This window comes from Carettochelys insculpta, chromosome 7 (genome assembly GCF_033958435.1).
Source record: "Carettochelys insculpta isolate YL-2023 chromosome 7, ASM3395843v1, whole genome shotgun sequence".
In the NCBI taxonomy this organism is placed as follows: Eukaryota; Metazoa; Chordata; order Testudines; family Carettochelyidae; genus Carettochelys; species Carettochelys insculpta.
The window spans coordinates 72,145,345-72,164,262 of NC_134143.1; the positions used below are offsets into that span (position 1 = coordinate 72,145,345).

At 52.8% G+C, this 18,918-nt stretch overlaps 1 protein-coding gene across 1 annotated transcript; it reads right to left on the reverse strand.

Moving 5' to 3' along the window:
• Positions 1–1,151: 1,151 nt before the first annotated feature.
• LOC142015945 (steroid 17-alpha-hydroxylase/17,20 lyase-like) lies at positions 1,152–17,953 on the reverse strand. Its single transcript, XM_074999922.1, has 9 exons — positions 17,641–17,953; positions 12,624–12,629; positions 7,835–7,963; positions 5,668–5,897; positions 5,096–5,185; positions 3,668–3,868; positions 2,452–2,621; positions 2,239–2,342; positions 1,152–1,532 (listed from the first exon to the last, which is right to left on the reverse strand). The coding sequence occupies exons 1-9, from the start codon at positions 17,951–17,953 to the stop codon at positions 1,264–1,266; spliced, it is 1,512 nt and encodes a 503-aa protein (XP_074856023.1). The 3' UTR covers positions 1,152–1,263.
• Positions 17,954–18,918: the final 965 nt, after the last annotated feature.

An 18,918-nucleotide genomic window follows, 5' to 3' on the forward strand; every position in this document is an offset into this window, starting at 1 on the left:
GCTAGAGAGCCCCATGAAACCCACGTATAGCTGGTTCAGGTGTTTGTTCCACGGTGGGGAGAAACTGACCGCTCAGTTCCAGGCTAAATGGCTCACAGCCACTTTGTCCCCATTTGTTCCTTGCCTTTAGTGGCACTTGTTCCTCTCCCTCCCTGGTGTTCACCCCTTGCTGTGTTTATAGCCAATAGCCAGAGCCCTTCTTAGCCTACATTTTCTCAGCCCCTCACAGATGGAAAACCTGGAACAGTAACCGAGCCCCTCCAGTCGAGCATATTTCATCTCGCACCATTTTATAGGTTGAACCTCTCTCATCCGGAACACTCTCATCTGGTGACATCCGTAATCTGGCATTATTTTACTTAGCCAGACAACCACTTATCATGGACCAAATTTCCCATGGTCCCATCGTTTGTTTACAGCCGCTAGTCCTGGGATCCCAGTGTTCTGTGCTTTTATTTAGCTGTAATTTACCCAAGCATCTTCGAAGAGCCCAGTAAGCTGTGGACATGTTGGTAACGCTGTACACAATACTGAACTTCCTGGGTTTAGAAAATTCTCTCATCCGGCAGCGGTCAGGTCCCCCGGGTGCCAGATGAGAGAGGTTCAACCTGTACAGCTTGGAGCCCACAAAAGAACATGCAACTTGTCTAAGGTCACACTGTCCACAGGGGAAGTAAGAAACTGAAGGCAGTGTCCCAAGTCACAGGCGAGCACCTTAACCCCCACTTAGTCCTCACTACTGCCCGGCCTTCCTCCCGGGGGCCACGCCAGCCACTGTGCAGGGAACTGGAGCTGTGCTTGCCATAGAACATAGCAGCTAGCAAATAAGCACATTTCCTGGAGAATGAAATGCTCTTCCCCCTTTGTAAATCCTGGCTGAGAGAAGCAGCTCTGCCCTGCAGGGCCCCTCCCACCCCACCCCTCCGACTCATCTACCTGACCAGGTGGATTTCACTGGCACCTGAGCTTTGTCACCTGCCAGAGCCACTCTGAAAAAGGGCGTGGGCCAGACAGCAGGAGTGGGGCGGTGGAGCAGGTGAGCAGAACCAGGATTAGAATTCCCATCTCCCATGGTCCCACGGTGGGCACACAGGTCAGATGTCAATCCACCCATGCAATGGTGTAATTCCAATGCTCACCCCAATTCTCAAGTGCCCCCTGCTTCTGCTAGTACCATCCGTCCTGTGCGGAGACATAGTCGGAGCATCCACCTCCCATGCTGTGTCCTTGGAGGGGCCAGCCAAGACCATGGCACGGCTGGTGCTACACGCCATTCTGCCAGTCCACCCACAGCCTGGCCTGCACCTTGAATGGCTGTGTTTGGAGCACCACATTGAACTTGCCCTCCAACGGGGGCAGCGGCTGGCCCGTGGGGAGCTCCAGGGTGAACCTCTGTAGGATCCAGGCCAGGAAGAGGAAGATCTCCATCTCAGCAAGGGCTTTGCCCATGCATACCCGGAGCCCGGCTCCAAACGGCAAGTAGCTCTGCAAGGGTGAGGGGATCCGATTGCCCTGCTCGTCCAGGAAGCGACCTGCTGGGGACCCCCACAGCCTTGTTAAAGGGTGGAACAGAACTCTGTGTGGGGCACCTGGGACTGGATGGGGCTGGAGCAGGTCTACGGCCGCATCAAGCCAGCTCTGCCCCTTCCTTGGTGTTCGGCTGTGAGTCAAAGGGGCGGGACAGAGCCTGCCCCTGTGCTGGGAGGTGGGGGCTCCCTTCTGAAGCTGGCACAGGCAATGGGGGTGCTGGATGCTCCCCAACCTGGCACAGCCCACAGTGCCGAGAGCTAACTCAAGGCTGGCCAGCCTGGGGCCCACTGCGTCAGGCTCCAGTGCAGCTGGTCATCTGTGGGCCCAGCACTGCCCAACCAGTGGGAAGCAGGGCCATTGCTCAGCAGCAGCCCCTGCTGGATACCTGTGGAGCAGTGTTGCTCAGCACAACACAACCCTGTGAAGGCCTCCGCCTGGGACAACGGGGACTGTGGGCTGGGCACGTGAGGGCGGACAGCACCTCCCCACAGGGTAGCACCAGTCCTGGGTCATAGGTACCACTAGAAGATCTGGGCTGCAGCCAGCTCCAACCTCTGCTTGGCAGTATCCGCCGGAGATGCCAAGGCTGGCACTTCCCCCTCCGCCCAGTCTGGCTCAGCGATGACCCTGTCGGCCCTGGGGCAGAGGCAGGCAGGTGCCGGTGCTACGCCCAAGGCTGCATCTGGAGGGGCAGAGAAACAGACTCACCTGGGTTAAACTCCTCTGGCTTGTCCCACTCCTTCTCATCGTGGTGAAGGGCCCAGAGGTTGACGACGACCTGAGTTCCCTTGGGGATGGTGTATTGCCCGATGCTGCAACGTGGGGACAGACAATAATTCAGTGCCTTGCTCTGCCATCTCCTGATGCCCCACTGCCACTCAAAGGAGGGCCAGCGCTGGGCTGTGCCCCGAGAAGCCTCACCTAGTGTCCATAATGGTCATGTGTGGGATCAGCAGAGGGGAGACAGGCTGAATGCGCAGGACCTCGCAGATAGTGGCATCCAGGTAGGGGAGCTGCTTCCTGTCACTGACCTGGGGGTGTCTCTCAAAGCCAATCTTCTGATCCAGTTCTTCCTGGATCTTCCTCTGTACCTTGGGACACAGCCCATCCGGGCCAGGGGTAGCCAAGAGAGGAGACCACTAAGGGCTGCCTCTTTCCCTGGCTCCTTCTACACTATTGAGTATTTTTGAAAAAGCCGTGGCTCGTTTGAGAAATCCTGCGGAAAGGCTACACACAAACGGCACGCTTTCAATACTAAATTGGAAGAACGCAGCACTTTTTGCAGCGTCTCTCTTCCTCTCCCAGATGAAGGAAGAGTGCCTTATTCCAAAAGAGTCTTTCGGAAAAAAAAAAGGTGTGTAGACATCCTGGGGGCCCTTTTTCCAAAAAAGCAGTCCTCGTGGCACCGGATTTTTCAGTCCCCGGCCCCTTCTTTTGAAAGAGCATGGGCTGTGTGGATGCTCGCCATCAAAAGAGCGGTTCAATCAGCTGGAAGACCTTCTTTCAAAGGGTTGCTGTAGTGTACACACAGCCCCTATGACAAAGCAGAGCACTTTTCCAGCTACCAAAATGATCTGGATCAGATACATATTCTAACACCCCCTAGTAGATCAAATGAGGACCTCCCTAACTGTGTATCCTGGGCCCTGTAAGACCCAGAGCTATTGGAGCATTTCTGTCAGGATTGTCTTGAATTCTGTTCCTAGTCTGGTATGCAGCAGAACCCCAGCTTGTAGGTCCCTGCAGGGCAATTTGGCCTAAAAAAGCCTGGCCCTTCCGAGCAGGGGAGATGTGAAAGATCTCTGGGCCAGGCAATCTCTGTTCATTACTTGCCTGGCTCTGAGCAGGGTTTCCAGGGGTCTGGTGTGCAGTGAGGGGTCCCCTTGTGTAAGCCAGAAGCAGTACAGGAAGGGGTACTTACTACACAGGACAGACAGGAATGTCCTGGGAACCAGGCCAGTGAGGTCGGGCTCCTCCCACCTTCTACGTACGACAACCACCCTGGGGCTACTCAAGGAATGGCTGGAGTTGCGGGGGGTGTGCCTGAGAGGACGACTTCTGGGTGCTCGTCTCAATCAAACACTATCTGCCCTGTGAGCACAGGCAGAAGGGATGGGTGGATGGGGGACATGGCCACCTCTGGGTAGTAGAGCAGGTAGAGCACCATCCACTGCAGCACGGCAGTGGTGGGCTTCATGCCAGCCCCAAAGCTGTCACCCACGGTCGTGAGGAGACGGTCGTCCGTCAGCTCCAGCGACTGGCCCAGCTGGCTATTGTTGTTTTTCAAGCTGAGCTGCTTATGCAGCAGTATGGCCAGCAAATCACTGCCCAGCGCTTCCTGGAAGGGGGCGGGGGGGGGGGACAGTGGGGGTCAGAGGCAGGCGTGGGAGGCGCTGGGAAGCCAGGACTCTCCTGGCTATGACCACTATGCCTCAATGTCAGTTCATACGCCAAAGGGCTCGGACGAGCCAGGGGGTGGTTGTCCTCTGCCCTCTCACTCCATAAAGACCTCCATCGGGGGGTGGACGAGGCAGTGTGGGCCCCAGCCATGTGAAGATTGTCATCCACAAGGGATGTGAGCTGCTTCTTTGCCCCTCGGCCACAGCTAACCTCCCCGGCACTGCCTATTCCCACCCGGTGAGGGTTAGAGATGGGGCAACATTTGGCCCTGCCTGGGAAATGGCTGAATAACATTACTAGTCCTGCTCATAACACCTCGCTCTCACCTCTAAATCTCACAGTGCTTTGCAGTAGAGGAGTCAGTACCACCAGCCACACTGAGACAGAGGCAGGGATGGGACGTGCACTCAGCAGGCCAGTGACAGAACCCTGTGCCCCTATTTACAAGACCATGTTGCCTCTCAGTGTGCCGGGGAGGTAGCATTAGCCTCATGTTACAGGTGGGGAAACTGAGGCATGGGGGAGGGGTGTGACTTGGCTGGGGCTGCACACTGGCTTAGCAGCAGAGCTGAGACCTGGACCTCCATCTGGTCTGTCGTGGGATGATTCTAATGTACCCGCCCCAAAGCGAGGAGCAGTGCAGAGCTGAGCCCAGGGAGCCCAGGCCTGGGGTAGCAACGTGGTGCTGGAGTCCAGGAGGGGGGTGCACTACAGGGCAGTGGGGAGGTGGCAATCCCATGCTGTCACCCCCTCCCCACTGCCCTGAAGTGCACCCCCTCCCCACTGTACAGCCAGCACTGTGGGAGTGGGAAGAGTTTCCTTTCCTTGGCGGAGGATGAGGTATGTACACAGGCTGGGAGAGGGGCCTGTCTCCCTGGCACATGTAAGTCCCTCCTTCACACAGCCCCAGCCGCAGATGCCCTGTGATCCCATCCCCTGAGTCACGCAGGTCAGCTGGGCTCATGCTGCCGGGGGACGGCTCAACCAGGGGGTACGGGTCCTGCACGGGTCCCTGCTCCCTCCTCCCAGAGTCCTGGCAGGACCTGGATGATCTGTTACGCCGGGGGGCAGTGTGTGACTATCTATCCTCCTGCCTGATGGCTGAGTCCCAGATCTGAGTCTGCCCCAGGCCTGGCCCCACTCGGTGAGCAGCCAGGCCAGGCACCTGCTTGTGTTGCTGGAGCTTCTCCTGCAGCAGCTGGTCTCTGACCTGGAGGGACCTCTTCAGTGACACCAGAGACTTGATGGGAAAAACCTGCGGGAGGAAAGCCCAGCGGTGAGGCCCATTCACTCCACTTCATCTCAGCCCAGCTCCCAGGGGCAGCTGCTGGGCCCTGCGACGTCTGAGGCAGGTGACTGCCTGTGCTCCCCATATGCAGAGCAAGTCCCTTTCCCCCCGGCCATTTCCCAAACTAGTCCTTGTCCTCCAGACCCCTGGCTCTCCCAGCAGGCCCAGCTAGAGGGGCCACGGGTGGCCCTGCCAGACTCCGTAAGACCTTTGGTACCAGGTGCCTTGTTTGGGCAGCACAATGCCGTGGGACAAAGTCACCCATGTACTGCAGCGAACTCGTGCCTGGCGCCGCTCGAGCCAGGAACCGAGCGGAGTCCCAGCCAGTCCGCTGTGCTTAGGGAGGAGCGCAAGGGACCCAACTGCCCCCAGAAAGGAGCCCCCAGACCTCACTCCAGGTCCCAGGTGACTGTCCATCTCCCCTCTTCCACCATCTCATCAGCTCTCACCTTCAGCCAGGGGAACATGTCCACCCAGCTCCAATGTCCCACCGTATCCACTATGACCTGGCAGTACTTCAGCATGACCTCGAACTCGGGGTCCCCTCTCCTGTAGGATGAGCTGAAGCACAGCAAGCACACCACGTTGGTGATGGCTCGGGTGAGCTCCAAACCCACGTCCAGGGGGCAGTCCTGCGAAGCCTGGAGCATCTCGCACAGAGAGGCGGCTTCCTGGCAGACTAGAAGACAGGGAAGAGATGGGGAGCGTCTGCTGAGCATTTGGGAGAAGCAAACAGGTGCGTGAAGGTGGTGTTAGCCTGGCCTGCGTCAGCACACCACGGGAGGGGGATCCCAGACTGGAATAACAGGGGGACTTCGAATCAGGAATATGCGTCACGACTGAGTGGTACTGACAGAGCTGGGGGGCGAGCCTGTGCCTGGAACGGCCGGGGGGGCTGTGCTGAGGGAGGGGTACTGACATAGCTGGGGGGGGTGAGTCCAGGACTGGAACAGCCAGGGGCTGTGCTGAGGGGGGGTACTGGCAGAGCTGGGGGGGTGAGTCCACGACTGGAACAGCCGGGGGCTGTGCTGAGGGAGGGGTACTGGCAGAGCTGGAGGGGTGAGTCCAGGACTGGAACAGCCGGGGGCTGTGCTGAGGGAGGGGTACTGGCAGAGCTGGGGGGGTGAGTCCAGGACTGGAACAGCCGGGGGCTGTGCTGAGGGAGGGGTACTGACAGAGCTGGGGGGGTGAGTCCAGGACTGGAACAGCTGGGGGCTGTGCTGAGGGAGGGGTACTGACAGAGCTGCGGGGGTGAGTCCAGGACTGGAACAGCTGGGGGCTGTGCTGAGGAAGGGGTACTGACAGAGCTGGGGGGGTGAGTCCATGACTGGAACAGCCGGGGGGCTGTGCTGAGGGAGGGGTACTGGCAGAGCTGGGGGGGTGAGTCCAGGACTGGAACAGCCGGGGGCTGTGCTGAGGGAGGGGTACTGACAGAGCTGGGGGGTTGAGTCCAGGACTGGAACAGCTGGGGGCTGTGCTGAGGGAGGGGTACTGGCAGAGCTGGGGGGGTGAGTCCAGGACTGGAACAGCCGGGGGCTGTGCTGAGGGAGGGGTACTGGCAGAGCTGGGGGGGTGAGTCCAGGACTGGAACAGCCGGGGGCTGTGCTGAGGGAGGGGTACTGACAGAGCTGCGGGGGTGAGTCCAGGACTGGAACAGCCGGGGGCTGTGCTGAGGGAGGGGTACTGACAGAGCTGCGGGGGTGAGTCCAGGACTGGAACAGCTGGGGGCTGTGCTGAGGGAGGGGTACTGACAGAGCTGGGGGGGTGAGTCCATGACTGGAACAGCCGGGGGGCTGTGCTGAGGGAGGGGTACTGACAGAGCTGGGGGGGTGAGTCCATGACTGGAACAGCCGGGGGGCTGTGCTGAGGGAGGGGTACTGGCAGAGCTGGGGGGGTGAGTCCAGGACTGGAACAGCCGGGGGCTGTGCTGAGGGAGGGGTACTGACAGAGCTGGGGGGTTGAGTCCAGGACTGGAACAGCTGGGGGCTGTGCTGAGGGAGGGGTACTGACAGAGCTGTGGGGGGGTGAGTCCATGACTGGAACAGCTGGGGGGCTGTGCTGAGGGAGGGGTACTGACAGAGCTGTGGGGGGGTGAGTCCATGACTGGAACAGCTGGGGGGCTGTGCTGAGGGAGGGGTACTGGCAGAGCTGGGGGGGGGGTTGAGTCCATGACTGGAACAGCCGGGGGGCTGTGCTGAGGGAGGGGTACTGACAGAGCTGTGGGGGGGTGAGTCCATGACTGGAACAGCTGGGGGGCTGTGCTGAGGGAGGGGTACTGGCAGAGCTGGGGGGTTGAGTCCAGGACTGGAACAGCCGGGGGCTGTGCTGAGGGAGGGGTACTGGCAGAGCTGGTGATGATGCTAAGCCTTTGCCCAGCCATAGCCCCCACCACATACAAAGGTGAGGGCATCACACCTGTGAGATAAGTCAGTGAGCACATGGGGAAGCTGAGGCACAGAGCACCTGTCAGTTGCCCAGGAATCTGTGGCAGAGAAGGGAGTGCATAACCCAGATCCCCTGGCTGCCAGCACTGTGTTTTACCCGCTAGCCTGGCCATCCCCATTTCTGCGGGTGGCCGGCCTGCAAGAGATACAGAGGCAGGGGAGTGACACTTACTGATTTTCTCCAGGGACAGCAACCCTTTCCCGTACATGGGGAGCGCTGAGTGCACCAGCTTGCGCTGGCACTTCCCGACTGGGCTGCAGCTGGCCAAGGCGATGTCTTTGCCAGCCCTGGACAGCACGTCTGTAGTTACCGGCAGGTGAAGAAGAGGACATAGCAGTCTCCTCCTGTGCCAGCAGGACTGCGCCTGGCCTGCTCTTTGCCAGGAAGCCCGGGATGGCTCCTTGTCAGGGTGCTATTTCAGGGAGGCAGCAGTCAGGTGTGCTGGGATACTGCTTGCTCTTCTTCCCACTCCCCAAACAGTCCGGGAGTGAGGGGGAAGTGCGCCACTCGGGTGCCTTCCTCTCGCTCCTGGCTGGCGAGGGGAGGGGGCAGAGGGGTGATGCACACACGCTTGGCACTTTCCCCTTGCTCCCTGACCGCCCTGGGACTGGGAAGAAGAGCAAGCAGCTTCTTGCCCAGGCTGGCTGCTCCGCCCCGCCCTCCCACAATGGTGCCAGGACATTGCTGCCTTATTCCATCACAGCTGCCTGATGCTGGCAGGGTTCTTGCCATGGGCCTGGCCGCCCTGCACCAGAGCCGACCTGGAGCAGCCATGCAATGCCTATCTCCTCCTGGGCCCAAGGCCTAGTGCTTCGCAGGGCCACAGGGGACCTGTGGAGCTGCCTCAGGGCACTGCAGGTGAACCACAGGGTCAGTGCCTGTAATCTGCCTTGTGCGCAGAGGCCTTGTGTTGGGCACTGGTGCCCCCTGCTGGATCTTGAAGGAACAGCATGTCCAGGATTCGACTCAGGAAATGGGCCCTCCTGGGTGGACCTTGACCAGCCTGTCTCAGGTTTCGTGGAGCAGCTCCATGAGAGCTGCTGGCATCTTGTCCTACCACGTTCACGTGGACACCCTTCCATTCTGATCTGTTGGGGTGGGGACAGGCTGGGAGACAGGCAGCAGCCTTTCACGACCCTAGAGCCCTCTTTCTCCTGCTGCACACTGCGCTCTCCTGTCCCATTGTATCACCCCAGCCGGCTCCTGTAACGCACTCAGGGTGTGGCTGAGCCAGGCTGCAGGGCCCAATGAGGAGCTGGGGGAGCCCCTGGCTGTAATGCAGACACTGAGGAATGTGCCCATGGGGGGTGCAATGCCACCGGGGCTGGCAGAGTTACACCTCTTGTACCAGTGGTAAAGTTGGTCCTATGGAGCTGTGTCACAGTCAGTGAAGGCATTCATAGAGTATATTTCATCCTAGAGCATCCACCAGCACCTGCACGTTCTGCATACACCATTGCAGCTTAACCCAGCACTGAAATGCAGCCACTTCTGGGCTGCAACGCAACCCCATTTGAACAATGCATGCCAATGCTGCCCAAAAGTTTGGACCCCAGAGTGGCATGCTGTTCCCCCACTGAAACAAGAAGGGGAATGTGGGGAGGGCAGAGGTTCCTCTCAACCTGCAGCCTGGGTCACTCTAACTATTGTGGGGATAAATACAATATAGGAGGAAGAAAGCTGAATGGCCTTCAACAGCCAGCTTGGAATAGAGGCCTGCTGCAGTGGGGTTATTACTACCATGCACAGACGTAACCCTTCTGAGGATCAAGAGACAGCTGACAAGGGGGTTCCAGGAAAAGCCAGATTTGGGCTGTACGCTCTGGTTCCCTCAAGAACATCAGGTGAAGTCTGAAAGGAAAGCCAGGCTCACAATAGTGTTACATACGCACAGAGAGTACATGCACCATTATTCACAGAGAGCGAGAATAGGGTTTAAATACTGTGTTAAGATAGCGTTAGCCAGACAGAGCTGCTGAGGGAGAAAGGATATTTATCCCCCGTTTCTCAGGTGGTGTGTAAATAACCCTTGGAAGCTAATATAGCAGGTGCAAATCCATTTATCAAGCCAACAGAGAGGCAGGGCCACAAGAGAGAAAAACGCACAGAAAACCCAAATTTTATCATCTTCCATCCTCTCCTCTTTACTAGGACATCAAAACAAAAAGCACTCAAGTAGCACTTTAAGGACGAGCAAAATAATTTATTAGGTGAGCTTTCGTGGGACAGACCCACATCTTCAGACCATAGCCATTCCAGTCAATATTTAAGGCACAGAGAACCAAAAACAGTAATCAAGGTTGACAAATCAGAAAAAAATCATCAAGGTGAGCACATCAGAGAGCATACAGTGCTAATTGACTGCTTTTTTGTTTTGATAGTATATAGATCAGCACAGCTCCCTCTCTGTTACTAGGACATGGAGAATCTCTATTAATAGACCCTCTCCGAAGGGATATCATTGCTGATTAAGGTGAAATACAGGACACCTGCTAAATTGCTTGGAGTAAAGTGAGTTCCACAGCAATCCATTAGAACTATGCAGTACAAATATTCAATGTAACATTAAGCTGACTGAGCACTCATTTAAACCATATACTGCATTACTGTAACAAAAACAGGTAAAAATTAAAAAATATATACAGTATCATAGAATCATAGAATGTTAGGACTGGAAGGGACCTCAATAGGCCATCGAGTCCAGCCCTTTGATCCAATGGCAGGACCAAGTACTGTCTAAACCATCCCTGACAGACATCTATCTAACCTGTTCTTAAATATCTCCAGCGATGGAGATTCCACAACCTCCCTTGGCAATTTATTCCACTGTTTGGCCGCCCTGACAGTTAGGAACTTTTTCCTAATGTCCAACCTAAACCTCTCTTGCTGCAGTTTAAGCATATTGCCTCTTGTTCTATCCTCAGAGGCCAAAAAGAACACGTTTCCTGCCTCCTCCTTATGACACCCTTTTAGATACCTGAAAACCGCTATCATGTTGCCCCTCAATCTTCTCTTTTCCAAACTGAACAAGCCCAATTCTTTCAGCCTTTCTTCATGGGTCATAGTCTCTAGACCTTTAATCATTCTTGTCGCTCTTTTCTGGACCCTCTCAAATTTCTCCACGTCTTTCTTGACTGTGGTGCCCAGAACTGGACAAACTACTCCAGCTGAGGCCTAACCAGTGCAGAGTAGAGCGGGACAATGACTTCTCCTGTCTTGTTCACAACATACCTGTTAATGCATCTGAGAATCATGTTTGCTTTTTTTGCAACAGCATCACACTGTTGACTCATATTTAGCTTGTGGTCCACTATAATCCCTAGATCCCTTTCTGCTGTAGTTATTCCTTGACAGTCTCTCCCCATTCTGTATGTGTGAAACTGATTGTTCCTTCCCAAGTGGAACACTTTGCATTTGTCCTTATTAAACTTCATCCTGTTTATCTCAGACTATTTCTCCAATTTATCCAGATCATTTTGAATTATGACCCTATCCTCCAAAGCAGTTGCAACCCCTCCCAGCTTAGTACCATTTGCAAACTTAATAAGCGTACTTTCTATGCCAATATCTAATCATTGATGAAGATATTGAACAGAACCAGTCCTAACACAGACCCCTGCGGAACCCCACTTGTTATACTTTTCCAGCAGGACTGAAAACCATTAAAAACTACTCTCTGGGTACCGTTATCCAGCCAGTTATGCACCCACCTTATAGTAGCCCCATCTAAGTTGTATTTGCCTAGTTTTTTTATAAGAATATCATGCGAGACTGTATCAAATGCTTTACTAAAGTCTAGGTATACCACATCCACCGCTTCTCCCCTATCCACAAGGCTCGTTATCCTTTCAAAGAAAGCTATCAGATTAGTTTGATGTGATTTGTTCTTTACAAATCCAGGCTGGCTGTTCCCTATCACCTTACCACCTTCCAAGTGCTTGATGATTTCCTTAATTACCTACTCCACTACCTTTCCTGGCACTGAAGTTAAGCTGACTTGCCTGTAGTTTCCTGGGTTATTCTTATTCCCCTTTTTATAGATGGGCATTATATTTGCCCTTTTCCAGTCTTCTGGAATCTCTCCTGTCTCCCATGATTTTCCAAAGGTGATGGATAAAGGCTCAGATACCTCCTCTATCAGCTCTTTGAGTATTCTAGGGTGCATTTCATCAGGCCCTGGTGACTTGCAGACATCTAATTTTCCTAAGTGATTTTTAACTTGTTCTTTTTTTATTTTAACTTCTAATCCTACCCCTTTCCCACTAGCATTCACTTTGTTAGGCATTCCTTCAGACTTCTCAGTGAAGACTGAAACAAAGAAGTCATTAAGCATCTCTGCCCTTTCCAAGTTCCCTGTTACTGTTTCTCCCTCCTCACTGAGCAATGGCCCTACCCTGTCCCTGGTCTTCCTCTTGTTTCTAATATATTTCTAATATAGTTTCCCTTCATGCCTGTGGCTAGTTTGAGCTCATTTTGTGCCTTAGCCCTTCTAATCTTGCTCCTGCATTCTTGTGTTGTTTGCCTATATTCATCCTTTGTAATTTGTCCTTGTTTCCATTTTTTATACGATTCCTTTTTTATTTTGAGATCATGCAAGATCTCCTGGTTAAGCCAAGGTGGTCTTTTGCCATATTTTCTATCTTTCCTACGCAGCGGGATAGCTTGCTTTTGGGCCCTTAATAATGTCTCTTTGAAAAACTGCCAACTCTCCTCAGCTGTTTTTTCCCTCAGTTTTGCTTCCCATGGGACCTTACCTACCAGCTCTCTCAGTTTACCAAAATCTGCCCTCCTGAAATCCATTGTCTCTATTTTCCTGTTTTCCCTTCTACCCTTCCTTAGGATTGTGAACTCTATGATTTCATAATCACTTTCACCCAAGCTGCCTTCCATCTTCAAGGTCTCTACCAATTCCTCCCTATTTGTTAAAATCAAATCTAGAACAGTTCCCCCCCGCCCCCACCGGTAGCTTTTTCAACATTTTGGAATAAAAAATTATCTCCAATACAATCCAAGAACTTACTGGATAGTCTGTGCCCTGCTGTATTAGTTTCCCAACATATATCGGGATAGTTGAAGGCCGCCATCACCACCAAATCCGGGGCCCTGCATGACTTTGTTAGTTGTTTAAAAAAAAGCCTCATCCACCTGGGTAGGCGGCCTGTAGTAGACTCCTAGCAGGCCATCACCCTTGTTTTTACCCCTCTTAGTCTAACCCAGAGACTCTCAACACGTCCATCTCCTACGTCCATGTCCACCTCAGTCTAAGTGTGTACATGTTTAATATATAAGGCAACACCTCCCCCCTTTCTTTCCTGTCTATCCTTCCTGAGCAAGCTATACACTTCCATACCAACATTCCAATCATGTGTATTATCCCACGAAGTTTCCGTGATGCCAATGATGTCATAGTTGTATTTATTTATTAGCACTACCAGTTCTTCCTGCTTATTACCCATACTTCTTGCATTTGTATATAGGCATCTAAGATATCGATTTGATCTTGCCTCCCTGTTTTGCTCTGACCCTCTTTTTAATCTGACATTGTTGCTCATGCTGCCTCCCATTTCTGACCCATCTCCCAGGCTTCCGTGTTCTACACTTACCTGAGGGCTTTGCTCCACTGCCCCCGTCGAACCTAGTTTAAAGCCCTCCTCACTAGGTTAGCCAGTCTGTGTCCAAATACGGTCTTTCCCCTCCTGGAAAGGTGAACACCATCTCTGCCCAGCAGTCCTTCCTGGAATAGCATCCCGTGGTCGAGGAAGTCAAAGCCTTCCTGGCAACACCTTCTTCAAAGCCAGGCATTCACCTCTAGGATGCACCTGTCTCTGCCTGGGCCCCTACAACTGACAGGCAGGATTGAGGAGAATGCCACCTGCGCCCCAAACTCCTTCACCCGTGCCCCCAGATCCCTGAAGTCACTCTTGACCTGCTCAGCATCACACCTCGCAGTATCCTTAGTGCCCACATGGATGAGTAACATGGGATAGTAGTCAGAGGGCCTGATCATCCTTGATGACGTCTCTTTAATGTCTCAGATACAAGCCCACGGCAGGCAGCATACCACCCGAGATGAAATGTCAGGGCAACAGCTGGGCGCCTCCATCCCCCTCAGAAGACAGTCCCCGACCACCACTACTCTGTTTCCTTCTTACAGTGGTGGCAGCAGACTTCCCAGCCTTGTGGGTACGAGGCTTCTCCTCTGCTGTACGGGGCGATTCTTTGTCTCCTGTATCACGTACAGCATAATGGTTTCCTAGTACCACAGTGGGAGGGTTCTGAGCAGGGGTGGGGCACTGCCTACTGCCAGAAGTAACCGGCTGCCAGTGTCCACCCTGATCTATCTCCTCCTCCACCAGTGGTTTATCAGCTGTCCTGTGTACTGGGACAGTTACCTCAGCTGTCTCCACATGAATGCTATCCAGGACCTGCTCATGGAGTTGGATACTCCTCAACCTGGCCACCTCCTCCTGTAGCTCCTCCACCTGTCACCTGAGAGATTCCACCAGCAGGAACCTTTCACACTGGATGGTGCCCCCAGCCTGGATATCAGTGAGTGGGAATTGCAAGCCACAGTCCCTGCAAAAACCACACCAGGATCTGGGTAGAGGCATCCATGGTCAGGCAGTCTGTCTGGCAACAGGCACGGGTGGAGGAGACAGTAGTACTGCTGGCACAGGTGTTGCGGGTCTTCCTAACCGTCGTAGGCCTCCCTCTGTCAAACTCCCTCTTAAGCTCCCCTCTCTGCAGCTCCCTGTCTGCAGTAGGGTCTCAAGAGTCGTGAGCTTATTGTTTGCGAATTCAATTATTTGCGAGTGGCTGAGCGGCCGCTTCCCTGGGGCTCTAAGCAGGAGCACCAGCAGCCGCTGCTTCCTCCAAGTCCATATTTGCAAAATTCAACATTTGCGAGGGTTCTCAACACAGAACCCTTGCGAATGTTGAGACCCTACTGTACCTACAATTAAGCAGTTATTGCTCTATAAAAGTGCCTGCCTTATCCTCATCTTGCTGTCGTCCAGAGTGTGGATTGGTAGTGTGAGGGCTGGCAATGAGAGAGAAGTGCAGAGGCCGGAGCAGGGGGCTGGGGACATGTACCGGAGGACTGGGGTATGTGAGTGAGCTGCTGGAAGTCAGGGCTGGGTGTGTGTGCAGAGGGGCAGGAGTCAGGAATATGGGACAGGAGGCTGGGCATGGGGAAGAGCCCTTGGGCTGGGTTCTGGAACAATTTAAACCCTCTGATATTTTTGAAGCAGTATAAAAAGAGCATGAAACCTACTAGGACAATTTAAAACCCTGCCCCCCCCATTTAAATTTCACTGGAGTTAGTGGTTTTACAATAGATAAATTATGGTGCCTATTAGTTACTGCCTTTGGGCCACCCTTTTCTCCCCCCCACCAGCCTTGCAGTCCTGGCATAGCTAGCTCCCCGCATTCCCCAGGGCAGTGCCAGATTAAGATAAGGGCTGCAGCCTCGTGGTTTACATACTCTTCCCAAACAATGCTAAAACTTGATGGAAATCACATATCTGGAAATCCATCTCTAACTGAAAAGTCAAACAAATAAACAGGATCTAGGGTAAAGTTCTTCTAGTTTTTAATTTACCATGCATCACTTAGAAAACTAACACAGGATTTTTTTTAAATATTGTTCAATTTTCAGATAGTTATGTTGACATTAAAGGTACAGTGACTAAAGAAAAAATCCCTGCAAGATGCATGGAAACTTTTTAACAATATGCTAATAGATGCCCAACTTAAATGTATACCCCAAATTAAAAAAGGGCTCTCGAGGTGATCCTGGCAATTACAGACCAGTAAGTCTAATATTGGTGCAAGACAATATAGTTGAAACCATTGTAAAGAATAAAATTATCAGACACACAAAAGAACATAATTTGTTGGGTCAAAATCAACATGGCTTCTGTAAAGGGAAAGCACGTCTTACTAACCTATTAGAGTTCTTTGAAGGGGATCAACAAACATGTGGACAAGGGGGATCCATTAGATCTAGTGTACTTAAATGTCCAGAAAGCCTTTGACAAGGTCCCTTGCCAAAGGCTCTTACATAAATTAAGTTGTCATGGGATAAGAGGGAAGATCCTTTCATGGATTGAGAAATGGTTAGAAGACAGGAAACGAAGGGTAGGAATAAGTGGTAAATTTTCAGAATGGAGAGGGGTAACTAGTGGTGTTCCTCAAGGGTCAGTCCTAGGACCTATCCTATTCAACTTATTCATAAATGATCTATAGAAAGGGGTAAATTGTGATGTGGCAAAATTTGCAGACAATACAAAACTGTTCAGGATAGTTAAGACCAAAGCAGACTGTGAAGAGCTTCAAAAGGATCTCACAAAACTAAGTGATTGGGCAACAAAATGGCAAATTAAATTTACTGGGGATAAATGTAAAATAATGCACATTGGAAAAAATAACCCCAAGTATACACACAATATAATAGGAGCTAATTTAGCTACAACTGATCAGGAAAGAGCTCTTGGAGTCATTCTGGATGGTTCTCTGAAAACATCCACGCAGCAGCAGTCAAAAAGAAACCAGGATGTTAGGACTCATTAAAAAGGGGATAGAGAATGAGATAGAGAATATCTTATTGTCGTCATATAAACCCACGGTATGTCCACATCTTGAATACTGCATACAGATGGGGTCACTTCATCTCAAAAAAGACATACTGGCATTAGAAAAGGTTCAGAAAAAAGCAACTGTAAGGATTAGGGATTTGGACCGGGTTCCCTATGAAGAGAGATTAAAGAGACTTGGACTTTTCATTTTAAAAGAGAAGAGACTAAGTGGGGGGATATGATAGAGGTCTATAAAATTATGAGTGGGGTGGAGAACGCGAACAAGGTAAAATTATTTACTTGTTCCGGTAATATAGGGGACACCAAATGAAATTAATGGACAGCAAGTTTAAAATAAATAAAAGGAAATTCTTTTCACGAAGCACATAGTCGAAATGTGGAACTCCTTGCCAGAGGAGGCTGTGAAGGCTAGGGCTATAACAGGGTTTCAAAAAGAGCTAGATAAATTCATGGTGGTTAGGTCCATTAATGGCTACTTGCCAGGATGGGTAAGGAATCCCTAGCCTCTCTTTGTCAGAAGCTGGAGATGGATGGCAGGAGAGAGACCGTTACCACTTTGGTTCACTCCCTGTGTGCACCTGGCATTGGCCATTGTTGGCAGACAGGATAGTGGGCTGGATGGACCTTTGGTCTGACTCAGTCTGGCCATCCTTACGGTGGAAAAAGAATTCTTTCCCTTCTAAACCAGTAATGCCAGTAAGGCAAAGTGGAGCAGCCAGAGTCTCTACCCTCAACCTATTTCTGCCATCACCTCACCTTTTCCACCTCCTCTCGAAGGGTGGGGGATGTGGCTCTGGCCTTTAGAGGAGGCACAGGCAGAAAGAATGGAGCAGGGGGTTGGCCTCCCCAAAGGAGGGGAGGTCCACCTACCACACCTTCCTGAACAATTTAAAAGGGTCTGGGGCTTCTAAGCCCCGGTAAATTGACTGGGGTCCTGAGAATTTGCCCCCTTTGCCCCCCATCAGTCAGTGGGCCAGGTTGAGTCCCCTCCCACTCTCCAAAACCTGGGTCCCAGCCTGGAGCCCCCTCCTGCTGCACCCCAAATTCTTCATCCCAGGCTCTACCTCCGAGCATGCACCCTCACCCCCATCTCACAGCCCAGGCATCTGTCCCAGCCTGGAGCTCCCCCCCATGGCCTCCAGAAGAGTTAATCCGGCTCTACCAGCCCTGCTCCATGATCCACCTTCTTTGTGCTCTTCTTCCTGTCTCTGCTCCCTTCTGAGACCCGGACCCCATCCTTCATGGGACTCCTCCAAACCCATGGTCCCCCATCAAACCCCTGGCCTGGGCCCAGCTGGTCTCCCAACCTTGGGCTCTACTCACTAGGATTTGCTGCCTTTCTCCCCCAGGCAGCTAGAGAGACGAGGCCGTGTGGGTTACTTACAGTGCGGGACCGGTGGGCAAAGATCTTTCCCTTCTTCACCAGCATCTCCTTGGCATGCAGGTGGTGGTTTATGACCACGGTGTATTGGGAGCCCATCCGCAGGGAGTAGATGCTGCCGTATTTCTTCTGCAGTTTGTGGAAGAAGAGGTGGGGCTGGGGGTTTCTGGCCAGCTGCAGAAGGCTCCAGATGATGGGCGGGGAGGGCAGGCTCTTGAGGACCTCAGCTCTGGGCTCAGCTTTGCCCTTTGCCAGTCTCCAGAAGGAGAGGAGCGCCAGCATCAGGAGCAGCGTGACCAGGAGCAGAATCATTGTCCTGCAGGGGACTGTCGGCTCTCCCTGGAGTGAGCAAGGGACGGCCTCTTATAAGGGCGTTCGCTGGCATTGCTTTGGCAGTGGGCTGCCTGTTGCCTTGCAGAGAGCTGCCTTATCAGTAGCCCAGGAAGATAACTGCTCCCTGGGGCTGCCAGCACAGCGAGAGCAGCATCCATGTGCAGGGAGTTTGGCTACATGAGCTGCTCTGTGTCAGCTCCTGTGAATTGCAGCAAACCCCCAGCAGTATCAATATGGGTGGTGGGTTCAGCAAGTGAGGGGTGGGGAACATCAGAGCTTCAAACCTAGGGAGAGTTACTGGTCTAATGGTCATGGGCATTAAGGCAGCAGTGAGAGGGCCCAGTGGGGGTCGTGGCCTTATTGGAGTAGGTGCAGTAGATACACGAGAGCCAGTCCGGGACTAACCGTTTACAATCCAATTAGACAAAGAGAAATTTGGATCCCCCCATTGTACTGATGGGACCAGTCGAAGGGGACTGGCTAGAATAGGGTGATTAGATGTCCCAATGTCATAGGGATGGTCCTGATATTTGGGGCCTTGTCTTAAATAGGTGTCTATCATCCCCCCAGCCCTGGTCCAATTTTTCACACTGGCTGCCTGGTCACCATAGGCCAAAGGTGGGACTTGACTCCAAGATTTCAGAGTCCTGCTCCCATATCTTAATAATCACAAGCCTTTCTTCCCCAGGCTCTCCCTGGGGACCATCCTGCCTGTGCCAGGAACTGAGCTTGTGGAAGCTCTCAGGGCCTAAGTTATCTTGTGCCAGTTCAGCACATTGCTTGAAATGGAGTGGAAAGTTGTCTTCCCCCAGAATCCATCTGGAGCCAACACCATGGGATCGTCCTCCTAAAACCCACTTCTTACAGCCACTCTCCCTGGTGGGCTTCTCAGCTGATTTAGTGCTTACTCTGGGAGTGAGGAGCTGGGTGAGTAGTCAGAGCTG

Excerpts from the sequence above, each read along its gene's own strand:
- LOC142015945 (XM_074999922.1), bottom strand. The coding sequence starts at position 17,953 with ATGATTCTGCTCCTGGTCACGCTGCTCCTGATGCTGGCGCTCCTCTCC. Across the intron at positions 2,622-3,667 it reads ACCTGCTCTACTACCCAGAG|GTACAGAGGAAGATCCAGGA; the intron begins GTGGCCATGTCC and ends CTGTGTCCCAAG. Across the intron at positions 2,343-2,451 it reads ATGACCATTATGGACACTAG|CATCGGGCAATACACCATCC; the intron begins GTGAGGCTTCTC and ends CCCACGTTGCAG.